At 33.6% G+C, this 14,401-nt stretch overlaps 1 protein-coding gene across 3 annotated transcripts in view; it reads left to right on the top strand.

Annotated features, from left to right (window-relative positions):
* GPBP1 (GC-rich promoter binding protein 1) overlaps positions 1-14,401 on the top strand; it is a 96,360-nt gene that overhangs the window by 72,484 nt on the left and 9,475 nt on the right. For all 3 annotated transcript variants that reach the window (XM_044663845.1, XM_044663838.1, XM_044663854.1), the window contains 4 exons: positions 3,088-3,154; positions 7,091-7,275; positions 9,434-9,574; positions 12,306-12,470. In XM_044663845.1, coding sequence (XP_044519780.1) covers positions 3,088-3,154; positions 7,091-7,275; positions 9,434-9,574; positions 12,306-12,470 — 558 coding nt within the window. The remainder of the gene's footprint in view (positions 1-3,087; positions 3,155-7,090; positions 7,276-9,433; positions 9,575-12,305; positions 12,471-14,401) is intronic.

Here is a 14,401-nt window from a genome sequence, read left to right as displayed (position 1 = left end):
TTCCAGGTTGGAAGGCAGGAAGTTGAACAGGTAAAATTCCTTGAATTTAGGAAAAGGGTGTAAACAATCAAAAGAACATGAAAGCAATAATCAATTGATCAGTGTGGGGGTCAATGTTCAGGTGAGGCAGAGTTTGCTCAAAATGTATAATTATGAGAATACTCCTTATATCAGACTTAAGTTCAAACAATGCAATACAGTTTTCTCCCAGTTCCCACAATTGAGTAAAGTTTTCTTATAGGACAGAAGTTGGAATAGACGCATAATTGAATAGAAAGGAAACTAAACTAACTTCAGAATTGAGTTATAAGATAGAGTCATTGTGGTTCACTCAATTTTCACAATTGCTGTCCTAATCCCCTCAGTTTCTTCTATTTTTTCACAGTAGTATAAAACAGAATAAACGCCCCATTTTCTGGTAGTTAATAATTTTTCTAAACTGCAAATATTAAATGGCATTGATTACAACTCCATTTATAGGAGAAGCTATTTCTATAGTTGCAACTTTTTGATTCAAAATAATATAAATTTTTTCCCCTTAATTTTTTTTTCTTTATTATGGACTACACTTGGATTCCTAGTCATTTTAAGCTCTTAATAGTTTTTGTAGAGACTTTTTCTTATTTAATTTGTTATGGAAGTTGACTTGTATGTTTATTTAAATTTAAGTATTACTGAAAATAATTTTTAAAATAGCCCTCACATCCTTTTGGGTAACAGTTCTAACAAATTTTCTGATTATTTTTGCTTAGTTGTCTTACCTGGATAACATTAATTCCCAATTATTTTTAGATTATTCATTGGAAAAAAAAGTTAATTTAAGACTATCTTTTCCTTGTTATTTGCATGCTTTCAGGTTAGCCTTATTATAAGGGAAGTTGATGGGGAGGCCAAAAATGCATGACAAAATAAAAATCTGGCACAAAAAAATGTCATTCAAAAGCTAAATGTCTTGATCTGTGTGTCTGTCTTGAAATCCTAGTTAATGCTTAATCAAGTTAATATTTTACATTGTTTTATATTACTGAATTTTTAGATTTAACTGCCAAGGATGCTAAAAAAATTAATATAAGAAGTATTATGTGAAGATACTAGATACAAGTTATTTTGGTTGTTTTAGGTTTGGCAGGAGATCTGGTCTATAGAACATACTACATTGCCATTATTATGTAAGATCAATAAGCCCTAAATTTCAATCTTTTTAAAGAGAAAGTAGGCCTAGTTTGTTTTGCACTGATTCAGATTTGGCTGAGGATTGTTTAAATTGTTCTCCTTTTAGCATATGGGTGTTTATCCCAGACCTTATTATGGGATTCTAAGATTCATCAAGATTTATACAGAATTAAAATCCCATTATATTATATTAAAATATTGGGAAAATAACATAAGACAGCCCATCTCATACAACCAATGCTTAATTGGTGAGTTTATAATAATTTCTACATAATGAAAAACCCAGTACAAGAAGTGCCTTTTTTTTTTTTCCTGACTTTTATCCTCATAATAGTCATTCTCTGTGATGGAAAATCTTTGATTTTGTGCTGTTTTCATTGTAGGTTTGGAGAGCTGGCCTGTAGCTGATGTTGTTTTTTGTCCTGTCATCAAGTAGCAGTTGTGTTTCAACTCCCATCCTTGCCACCTCAAGCATCTTAATCCCCTAATTAATTAAAACCAACAAAGCACATTAAAATATATAGGAATTAGGGGGAAGACACAATTCATAGAACAATACATTGAGACCTGGAAAGGATCTCAAAGGTTATATAGGATCATAAATCACAGCTAGAAGAAACTTCAGCCCTCTCATTTTACAAATGAGGAAACTAAAGCCTGAGAGAGGTTAAGTGATTTGTGCAATGCTTCATAAGTAGAAGATGACAGAGTTTGGACTTGAACACAAGTCCTTTGGCTCCAGAGCCAGCATTCTTGCCAACACAGTGTGCATATTACTTCCTGTCCTTTTTTGGGGGGGTTTATAATATTTAGACTTTTCACTTTCTAATTAGTTATCAAAAGGTCAACTTCCATATGTAGCTTCTTCAGACAATGAATATAATTTGCAGCAGTGTACTCATTTAAACAAAATCTATTCTTATGTTCCATGCAATTTTTAATAATAACAATTTTTATCTTTGTTCACTAATAATTTTTTATACTAGTGAGAACAATAATTTAAATAATACAGAATTGATGATGCTGAAAATGAATAGACTTCCTTCATCCTCATTTAATAATTGTTGATTCCCTATGAGTAAAGGCACTGTCAAAAACATATTAGACTTAGTCCTTGGTCTCAGTTTAAAATATGAAAATGAAGGTATATATACATATATGCATAAATGGCATAAGGAAGTAAATGATAACTCGTAGTACTTAAGCTGTAATTGGTATGTCAAACTTGTTTAAAACTAGTTGAATTTACATTTATATTTGAATATTCCGGTAATTTAGTGTCAACATAATGAGGCCAAGAACTGACTTGGGATTTACAAGTTAGTCTTGTTTTTAAGTTTTAGTGCTCTCCTATATCCATTCCATGTTAAGGATAGGTAGATAATGTTTTAAGAGTGAGATATAACAATATTCAGAGAGGTTACTTCTCTCTAAACTTCCTCTTTCTTATTCATACTTTTCCCCTGGTTAGGGAAATAAATATCAAAGGCCTGTTATCCTCTGATTCCAATGAAAGAGCAGATATAGAATGTTGACATCTAGGTAGGTGATACTTTTAGATTTCTGTTGATACTAAAATCATTATATGAAAGGTCAGTTTTGGAAAGGACTTCAGAGGACATTTAGTTCTAGTCTCCCTTGTTTTATAGATGAGTAAACTCAAGTCAAGGGATTTGCCTAAGGCCCCATGAGTAGTAAACCTGTGGTTTTATTTGAGTGTGATTCAATTCTAAAACCAGGACCATTATGCTCTATTACACAATTTACTATGTATAATTGACTGGGCAATTTGGAGTTGATTATATCATAGTAATAACAGTAATTTCAAAATTTTTAGTATTTTTCAACTAGATTTTTGCTTAAATACTCTTGAAATTGAATACTTTTTATTAAATCTATGAAATTTTCTTTCAGCCATCTTTAAATCCTGAATATGAGAGAGAGCCAAATCAGAATAAATCTTTAGCTGCAGGTGTATGGGGTAAGTATTTTTTTGTCCGTATTTGGAATATAAAGTCATATTTATTAATTTGACTACTTAATAAAATGCAACAAATGGGAAGGTAGTTTACAAAATGGTTTTGGAGGGGAGAATGCTAGCAATAATTGGGATCAGGAAAGACTATGTAGAAGTTGGTTTTTTAAAGAAATAGAGATTCTGAAGTTAAATGATGAGAGAATGAACTTCTGTGGATGGAAGAAACCATCAGTACAAAAGCAAGGAGATGGAAATAGAGTACCACAAAAAGAAATGGTTTGGTTCAAAGTTCAAACCTAGGAGTTTAAGAAGCAAAGAAGGATGTTGAAAAGATACAACACCTGAGAATGAAGAATAACTCAGATCTGGTAAACCTGGGAAGCAGATTGTGCCTTAAGCAGAAATAGAGGTTTGAGGAGGAGGCATACTCTTTTTGAGAAAGGCATTATATCTCATATTCACTTTCCTCCTTGTCTCAACTCTTTATAAAAAGTACTGGCCAATTTTTGGTTGTATCCATTAGCTTTCCTTGTAGTCAGTAAATGGAAACAATCTATTGGTTGTTGGCTTGGCCAAATTTTATTTTTTTATCATATAGTTTCAGAGACTTAAGAATAGAACCCCAAGGCTATAGCAAGTCGTAAGTAAATGTATGTGGAGAAGATGGATATGTTTTATATATGATTTCTAAAATTATTTCTGCTCAACTTAAAAGATTAAGCAGTATAACTTTTAGGGCCAAGTGGAAGTTGAAGGTCATAGGGAATTTTTCACTCTTGAAAAAAAGTTGAAAAAATATGTCAAAAGTTTTCAGTGTATAGACTGAAACTGAAAATGTTGAGGAACAGTTTAATGGAAACGAATGAAGAAAAGTGAGAGGACACTCAATTTTATCCATTTGTGTTTGATTCACTTTAGATTAATTTTGGTGAAATTTTAATTGTCAACTGATTACCAACCAACTTTGGTGCTGTTTTCCCTCTACTAGCAGTTGATAATACTTAAGAAAAGATGGTTAATTTGAATATTATCAAGTCTGCTAGATAGTACAGTGGATAATTACCTCCCAGGGTTGTTTTAGGGATAAAATGAGAGAATATTTGTAAAACACTTTTTCGAAACCCTTAAGCGCTGTATAAATACTAGCAATAATAATAGAGATGAATATTAGGAAGATAAAAGATGTAAAAGATAAGGTGTTACTAAAAACCCAAGTAAAGAGAAAATAACAAATTTTTAATTATTTGCATTAATAGAGAAACTAGGGATAGATAATCCAAATATTAGTCATAGGCTTTAGGGAGAGTACTTCAGATATAGGCATTTCTTAATTTTCTGGGAATTAATTTTAAGCAAAGTAACAGAGATAAATTTCCTGACTTTTGGAAAACCTGAGAAGCAGGTTGGTTCCCTATTCACCAACTTCCTTCTTCTTCTCAATTATGGGAAATCAGTTATTCTTGAAAATTGATACGAATTTTTCACTCTTAAGACTCCCTCTAGTACATTTGAAATTATGTATTAGTGCAGTGATGGGCAAACTACTCCCTGTGGGCTAGATCCAGGCAGTAGTTTTCCCATCACTGCCTTAAGCAATTTCCTAATCACTACATCTGTAGGTGGGAGCATAGTGATTAGGGAATTGCTTAAGGCAATGATGGGAAAACAACTGCCTGGATCTGGCCCTGGGGGAGTAGTTTGTCCATCACTGTACTCATGTATAAGGTAAATAGAGGAGTTTGGATTTTAAGAAAGCAGTCATTAGTGCATTAGATTTCACCTATCAATTAGTGCCAAATTGTTAACCAAGTAAATATATTAGTTTTCATTTTTAATAACTATATTTATGAACTGTCTTATCTTTCCTACTAAAATGATAAGTTTTTTAAGGACACTGACCATTTTCTTGTTCATCTTTGTATTCTCAGCTCACATGCACATAGTAGGGAATTAATAAAGGTTTGTTAACCAAGTAAATATGTGAAAAAATATGTGAGAGATTTGTTGGAGATAATGTTGTCTACCTTAGAATTGATTTGCCTCAGAGTAATAGGGAATTGATTGAAAATGATTTGGGGATTTTCCATTGTTTAAGTTATGTTCTTGTCCATCTATTGCTGCAAGAAGCTCCTGTTATTAGTATCAATAACAAGGCAGTGTGAGTGGAAGGGGGTGAAATCTGGAGATGATATGGAAATAGAAGAAACTATTGAAATAGAAGAAACTCTGAAATTATTTGTAAGGGAGAAGTAATAGTTACAGGCAACCAATGTTTTGTGCTTTGGTGACTCACGGTGCCATTAACAAAAATAGGGGAATTGGGAGGCTTGTTCTGGTGAGGTGGGGAGGGAGGAGAGGAAATAATTTATGTTTTAAGTTCATGCTATCTAGTTATCCATATAGAAATATCTAGCAAATAGTTGGAAGTAGGAGATTGGAATAGAGAATGCAAATTAGGGTGGAATACATACATTTTGAGAATCATCCATGAAGAGCTCTTATTTGTGATTGTTGCAAGTGGTAGTGGTTTTTATTGAGAACATTTATTGGTAATATATGCTTTGTTTACCCACTGGCTTAAGCAACTTTTAATAATGTTTTTAATTTTGTTTATCTGTTTTCATTTGTATTAATTCAAAATCATCTCCGTATGAAATAGAATTTAAAATCTAGTTCCTCCTACCCCCTTTTTCCTATTTAGACTGAAATATACCACTCTTTCTGTGAACTTGATTTATAGGATTTCTTTTAGACAGAGATGCTTCCCTTCTTAATGAATCATAGTAATTATGTCTCATTGTGAGGTAATTGTGACTATACTTGGTTCTTCTGAACTTTAGGAACAATTTTTCTCCTTAATTTGAAGCCACTGGCAACTTTATCAGCCTTTAGAAAAACTTTCTTCAGAGCCTGAAGCAACTTATTGGTAACCTTTGAAACCATCATTTTTTTTTTTTTTTTTTTTTTTTTTTTGTTAAAATTAAAGATATAATGGTTGCTGGTAGCAACTTCATGAGAGGGGTCATCAAAGGAAATGATGCAAAGGAGGAATTGATGGGAGAAAATGTTTAATTTCTTCTCAAAATAGGTCGAGGGAGAAGAATGTGAGTAATACATAGTGTGAGAGTTCATTGTAGTTTAAAAATTAAATCATCTTTCTAGATAATGACTAAAACAAATAATGAAATTAACATTTACACTTGGTTAATTTTTTAAATTAAAATTTTTTTCAATTAATAAGCATTTATTTTCTCTTCTACTTTAAAATACCACCACCACAGAATCTCTTTAACAAATGTTCCTAGTCCTGCAAAAGAAATTCCTAGATTTTAGTGTCCAAAAATGTATCTCTGAGCAGCTAGGTAGCACAGTGAATAGAGTGCCAGGCTTGAAGTTAGGAGGAACTGGATTCATATTTGGCCTCAGACACTTTTAGCTTTGTGATCCTGGGCAAGTCACAACCCCAATTGCCTAACTCTTGCTGCTCTTTTTTTAGAATTAGTACTAGGTCAGAAGGATAAGGTTAAAAAATGTATCTCATTCTTTATATATTTGGTCAATCCCTTCTATGTCAGTTGTCTGGATCATGATTAATTATTGTGTTGATCAGAATTTTTAATATGTTTCAGAATTGTGTTTTATAATGTTGGCTATTTTCTTATACTAAACATCATATAGTTAATCAAAGGTTACAAAATTAGTTGGCATTGGAATAGCTTTGTTTTATTTATTTGGAACATTAGTTTTTAAACATCCATTGAGTATGCGGTTTGAATTCACTAAAAAAACAAAAGTTTATAAGACTTTAAATAGCTGTGATCACAGGGATAATATATGAATATGATTGGGCTCAGTTCTTATTGTTGATTTATTTTAAGATCTACCTATCTAAAAATCTATCTTAAGGGAAAGATAACTATAATTCATTTTTTTATGCAGAATATCCTCTGAATCCTAAATCTAGAGCTCCAAGAATGCTGGTCATTAAAAAAGGCAGTACAAAAGATTTACAGATATCTGGATTCCCTGCAGTAGGAAATCTTCATTCTCAGCCAGTTAAAAATGGAACTGGTCCAAGTGTTTATAAAGGATTAGTCCCTAAACCTGCTGCTCCACCTACAAAGGTAAGGATCACCATTCCCTCCTTTCCCAGTCCCTCTCCCCCCCTAACGTTGTTTGATAATTGACATATAGTAATAGTATCTTAAAAATATGTGTATGGTCTGCAAAATTAAATCAGCTCTACCAAATTGCTCATTTCTCAATGGTTGGATCTGGCGCATCATTTGTTCTTAATTTCTATTACATTTTAAAACAACTTCTCATTGTTTTATTTGTGGTCCAGAATAGATGCTCAAAATGAAACATTATATATACTGACTGGACTTGTGATTTCATTAGTATAGGGAACTCCCCGGTGAGGAAACTCCACCCATCAAATATAAGTTGGCATTTTTTTTAATAGTCTTTAGAACAGTGGTTCTCAAACTTTTTTGGCCCACTGCCCCCTTTCCAGAAAAAATATTACTTAGCCCCCTGGAAATTAATTTTTAAAAAATTTTAGTAGCAATTATAATAGGAAAGATAAATGAATACCTGTGGCCATCACCACCTCTCTGGATTGCTGCAGCACCCACCAGGGGGCGGTAGTGCCCACTTTGGGAATCACTGCTTTAGAGAGTCCACTAAAAGATTAAGTGACTTGCTGTGGTTATCTAGTCCTGCCTCTAGCAGGACTTCCATTCTGACTGGCCTTCCTGGTTTAAGACTGACTCTTTGTACAAAAAGACAGTAACTTTACTGAATTTTTAAATCTGCATAAGCATTGCTAACATTTATATTGCATTTTAGTTTTATTTTAGGTGAAGGACTGGGAGATACCACCCTTAATTAAAATCAATATCAACTATAGGAGGCTAATGACATTTGTAAAATAAGAGGTGAAAAGTTCTTTTGAGAGGTAGGAAGTGTCAGTTGGAAGAATCAGGGAAGGTTTAGTAGAGATGGTAGGAGGGAAAAACGGTGTGCATTTTTCTCTTATTAGCACAACTGACATAAAAACATTTGGAAGTTTACAAATATTTTCCTCAGAATTAACTCTTAAGGAAGTTAGTCAGCATAAACTTATTAGACACTTGTTATGAACAAGCAACATTGTCCCAACTTTACAGATGACAAAACTAAAACAGCTCTTGTTGTAAAGAATACCCTAGACTCCAGATCAAGAAACTTGAATTTCTTTTAAGCCAACTCATAGAACGTAGTGACTTGCCCACATTGTCATAATCCAGATCATTCTTTACTCAATTGTGCTCTTTACCTAATGGAAAAGGAAATGCAGTTCATACACAACTATTAAGATTTTTGGAAATTCTTCAGTATGTTGCTTGAAAGTGAGAGGAAAATATATTGACTAAATAAATGTCTACTTCTAGGGTTTCTCTTAATGCCCTTTGTAAGAGGGGAAACTAGATATTTAAGGTATGGTCACCAGGAATCAGATTAATTTGATTACAAATAAAAAAAATAGACCCAAGATAGGATGACTTTTATGGAAGTTTATTTACAATTAGGAAGGTTGAAGGTAGGGAAATTGAGAGAGAGAACCTCTGGCCCGGACAAGAGAAGAATTTAGAGACCCCAGCAGAGGGGCACAGAGGTTAATTAAACAAGACTTCTAGCCACAAGGCCTTTTACAATTAGAGAGGCAAGAGAGACCTCCTTGAGGGTAGAGCCTCCAGAAACGCCAAAGGAGGAGAAAGGAAGTCGGCCTAACTTACCCACATGACAATTCAGAGGGAAGCTGTCTGAGGTCTCACCAGAGATCCTTCTACACCAAGTTCAAAGTGCCAATTGCCTCCACAGGAAGTTACCATCATATTTAAAAGATAGCATCTTTCCTCACTTCCTGCATCCACCTTCAATTTCAAGTGGACAAATGGCAGCCTCAGCACTGTTTTGGACTGCCCAAAGGGCAGTCCCTTGTTCTTGATTTGTTACTTATTGTCATTATCTTCCCCTCCCCACTTAATTCTAAGTTGGGTAGGGTGACATTTCTGGTGGCTAGAGTCTTAACAATGAATATGAATGAGGATGAGCTAATTCCATTTACACACCTTGACTTGGATGTCATATTATCCTTTCTTTTTAAAACAATGGAAAGAGATGAGTGTAGCAGTAGTTAGAATGTGAAAATTCTTTTTTATCTTATTTTCGAATTCTCTTATTTTTTTGGAGAGTAACTCTTATTTATTTATTTGTTTGTTTGTTTGTTTGTTTTAGCCTACACAATGGAAAAGCCAAACTAAAGAAAATAAAGTTGGAACTCCCTACCCTCATGAGTCTACTTATAGCATTGGCAACTTTAATGCCTTCAAATCAACTGCCAAGAATTTTAGTGTATCAACAAATTCAGTTAAGGAGGTATGGTAATATTTTAATGTAATTTATCATATATTTAAGTCCTAGTAATCCAGTAAATATGGATTGAAAAATAAGATTAAATGAAAAATGAATATTAAATTTTTATTTATCATATAATAAATATTGCACATTTATTATTATGTATTTATTGTTTTTGTATAAATATATATCTTGATGTTCATGTAAAATATATTAATATATAATTATGTAAATTATATCAACATGTCAGTATTTATATAAATAATATGTTATTATATTGTATATTATTATATATTTATAATAATTATTAAATGAATATTAAGGTGCTTTGACCCTCCTCTGAAGAGTAGAATGAACACTGAGTAATTCTATTACTTATTTTGCTTTTTTATTTAGAAAGAGAAAAATATTTGAGTTTAATTCCTGTGAAAAAAGTTTCATTGTATTGTCTGTGGAAATCCATATTGTATAATTGATTTGAAAATGAAATCACCTTTTACTCTATTCTTTTGGGCAACAAATATTTAAACAATTTTATCTTCGTTAAAATAATGCCACATTTGCATAATTTTCCTTTTCACATAGTGTTAGAATAGGGTAAGGTAATAAGGAAAGAAAATTAAATGAACTTGTTCCTACAGATGGAGCTTATTAATTCATGTTTAGAAAGCCACATATACCTATGAATTGCTGCATTACTTTGGCCTGTAAATATTTCAGAGATACTCATATAGCATTGTGTTATATTTGAAACTACCTAGGATCATCATTGGGATCCTCTTTACCATTCATGGTGAATCTTTCGAGTGTCCAAACTGCAACCCCCATGCCACATGTGAGCACCTCCTCCTTACTCCTCTTGGGAGGGCGGAAGTGCTCCCATTGGGCTACTGGGCACAGGCAGGGTGATGAGAGAAATATCCTCAGGCATGGTGGAAAGGGAGCATAGGTGCCATAGGTTCACCAACATGGCTGGCTCTATATCAGCAAACAAGAAAATTTGGAGAAATACAAAGGAAAAATGGTTAAATATTCTCAATTCTCGTTTTATGTGAGGAAACTGATAGCTTAAGAAGTGACTTGATTAAGCTTACATAACTAGTCAGTGGAAGATCTTATCTGGCCATGAGAACCTATCTAAACTTCTAGTATACGGTTTTTTGTGATGATGCAGAGAAGGGGAACTATCAGGAGGAGACAGAGTTTCTTTATCATAAAAACTCAGACAGGAGAGACTGTGCAGTATATACACAGAGATAAATACAGAGTCAGATGCTGAAGGTAGTAATACATAAATATCTTCACCTGTTCATTTTTGTTGAATTCTATCAGTTTAATTCTTTGCTCTTTGTGTTGAAAAGCCCTGATAGATAGATGTACTTGCTCTACTTAGTCACCTTCTCCCTAGGCACTGACTTATTATTGGTTTGCTTTTTGGTTTGTTTTGGTGTTCAGATCTATAATCTCCCCAATGTAGGGAATTCATAAGTATGCTAACGTCCTCCACTGATACAGCTCAGGCACACATCTCTTAGGAGTCTTAGAATTATCTGAGGCATTTACAATTTGTGGATTTTCTGGTGTATATACAGCCAGTAAGTAAGTTTGAGGGGTAGGACTTGAACCTGGGTATAGAACTAGATTCAGTAGGCTTCCCCTCTCTGTATTGTGCTATAAATATAAAGAGATAAAAAAATAGTCCCTGACATCATGACTCAAATTATAATTGGACAGAGACAATATATACACAGCTATTAATACATTAAAAATCCCAGAGATCGCTAAGGGGGAGGTACTAACAATTGAGTAAATCAGAAAAGTTTTCTTGTAGGAAGTGGCACATGAGCTGAACCTTGAAGGGGAGATCCAATATCAGAGGAAATGAGTTTTGCCTTTGGTGTGTGAGGGTGTTCAGAGAGGCATGTATCCAAAAATGGTATTTCAGTATAGCAATAGCAAGTAAGGTCAGTTTGTTTGAAATAGAGTTTGTGAAGGGAGTGAGTAGTGTTTAATCAACCTGGAAATATAGATGGTGAATGACTTCAAATGTCAAACAAGGTTCCTGTATTTCATTCTAGACTAGGAACTATAGGCAAGAAAGAGTCACCAAAATGTTTAGAGTAATTTTAGGAATATATATTTGGCACCTTTGGAGAAGGAAGAAACTGGAGACAGGGACACCAAATAGGAAGCTATTATAATAACCCAGGCAGGTGTTGATGAGAGCTTCAGTTAGATAGTTATGGTGTAAGTGGCTGCGAGAAATATTCTGGAGGCTTGGGAACTAATATTAATTATGAGGGTAAGGGGTACAGCAGGTAAAAGGGAAGATTTAAGGATGATTCCTAAATTGTAAACCTGAGTGACTAGAAGGGTAGTAGTGCTTTCATCAGAAATAGGGAAATTAGAGAGGGGAGTGTGTTTCAGGGGAATGCTGCGCTAATGAATTTCAGATTCTTTGGGTAAATGAAATTCTTAAATATTGCTATAATGAATTGTATAAAGTGCTACCAGTTTTTTGCAACCCATCTTTCAGAAGTGTTTGTGCTATAAGAAAAAAAATTTTTTTTCTTCAAATTTGAATTGGATTTGTTATGGGAAATGTTAAAAATGATTCTTATGTTTATGGGTAAAAGCCACAGTAATTATGAATTTAATTTCTGGTTTATTAAAATAACTTCAATTTTAGTTGTGTAGTTAATTGTTATATTCACCTCAGGAATTGATCAGTATTTGTATATTTTTTCATTAGTGTAATCGCTCAAATTCCTCTTCTCCTGTGGACAAACTTAATCAGCCTCGTCTAACCAAACTGACCCGGATGCGCACTGATAAGAAGAGTGAATTCTTAAAAGCATTGAAAAGGGACAGAGTGGAGGAGGAACATGAAGATGGAAGTCACATGGGGCCAGAGAAGGTAACTGAGCTTATCAAACCTTTGATGGATATCTATAGATATAGATATGGAGATATATATATATATATATATATATATATAGAGAGAGAGAGAGAGAGAGAGAGATTTAAAGTGCAGAAGTGCAGGTTCATTAATTTATCAGTCGAGCTGTCAATATAGATCAAGCTTATCTGAATTAGTCTGTGTGCTCAGATTTTTACACATGAAATGAGTGATTAGAATGAGTTATATATACATACAGACCACATATAAATTATACATATATTATTATACCACAAGAAATTATTAATAAGTGTAAAAAGACATTCAGTGATGTAGAGAGGATTAAGGGGAAAAACTGCATGGAAACAGTTTTTAAAAATTATTATTTTGCAATTAGCTTATGATTACATGGTGTAAGCACTTCTAGTGAGCACAACTTCCCTCTAACAATGTAGGCATCTGTTCTCTATTGTCGTACTTGAATTCAGAGCTAATTATATGTCAAAGGAAGGACTTGAACTCGGGTCTTTCTAGTTCCCAGGCCTTCTCTCTTCTCTATATATGCCTTGTTACATCTGATTATAACTGTGAATGCTAACATTTCTCTAATGACTGTGTGATGATATTGATTTGGTATACTCTCAACAATAATTCAGATCTCAACTAATCCTTGCCTACCTGTCCTACGGTAACATGTCCATGAATAACAATACCAGTAATAATTTTGGAAAATACACAATATGAAGGAGAGGAAAAGAACATGAACAAACAAAATGTTTGATAAGTTGACTAAGTCAATAACATTTTGTCAAAATAAAGATGGAAATTTGATTTTATTTGCTTAAGTTTTTTATTTAATGGGTTTTTGCAAAGTTCGTAATAAAAGCTTTTGATGATAATAGTAATAGCTTACATTCACATAGTACTTAATTATGTACCAGGCACTGTTCTACAGTGCTTTATGTGTATCTCATTTGATCTTCACAACTCTGGGAGGCAGGTGCTAGTGTTATCCTCATTTTATAGCTGAGGAAACTGGGGAAAATGGAGGCAGGTGACTTGGCCAGAGTCACATAGCTAGTAAAGTGTCTGAGGCTGGGTTCAAACTTGAAGTTTTCATTATTCCAGGCCCAGTGCTATATCTTCTTCATCATCTCACTACCCCAAGATAAATATGTGTGTGTGAAATATGCTTTACTTTTTTTCTACTAGAGTAAGCCTTCTTTGATTAGCTTAAAACTCTTGCTTCTCTAAATGTGTTTTCTTTCTCTTTGTTTGTTTGGCCGTCCCTTAATTTTCTTTCATCTTCTTACTTGAGCTTCACTGAGTATTTGTTATCACCTAATGCAGGGGTCGGCAACCTTTTTGGCCGTGAGAGCCATAAACATCACATTTTTTAAAATGTAATTTCGTGAGACCTGTACAGTGCTCATAGTGCGAGCTCCTGTAACAGCGCCTGAAAAAAATTGACTTTATGGCTCCTGCAGAAAGAGCCATACGTTGCTGACCCCTGACCTAATGTATTCCAGACTCTTCAATGAGGACCAGAGATATAAAATAGCCATTGCAAACTTTACAGTCATGAACCTATCTTCCTTGTCAGGGATGAGTTATTAGCGCTTATGAAATCAGCTATTACCACTAAGAACTTTATCCTGCAGTTCTGGCAGGGAAAAACCTCATGCTGGCAGAAATCCCTGACTGGAATATTATTTTACCCTAGTACTCTTTAAGAAATAATATACCTTGACTATTATTGCAGGTCTAAGAGCATTGCCTTCCTACAAATTATTTTCAACTTTATAAAGAATCTAAGAAGCGGGCCCAAAATGTAAAATGTTATAGGAACTTACAGTACAAGGAAAATAATTATTTGAAGCAGCTGAAAATTCTAATTTGGGCACGTATCTTTGAGATTATTTTAAAGGAAGTCAAAAGGAAACAATGAT

The sequence above is a fragment of the Gracilinanus agilis genome, chromosome 1 (assembly GCF_016433145.1).
Source record: "Gracilinanus agilis isolate LMUSP501 chromosome 1, AgileGrace, whole genome shotgun sequence".
In the NCBI taxonomy this organism is placed as follows: domain Eukaryota; kingdom Metazoa; phylum Chordata; class Mammalia; order Didelphimorphia; family Didelphidae; genus Gracilinanus; species Gracilinanus agilis.
Note: the sequence above shows the minus strand (reverse complement) of the source record. Positions and strands in the feature narration are given on the sequence as shown.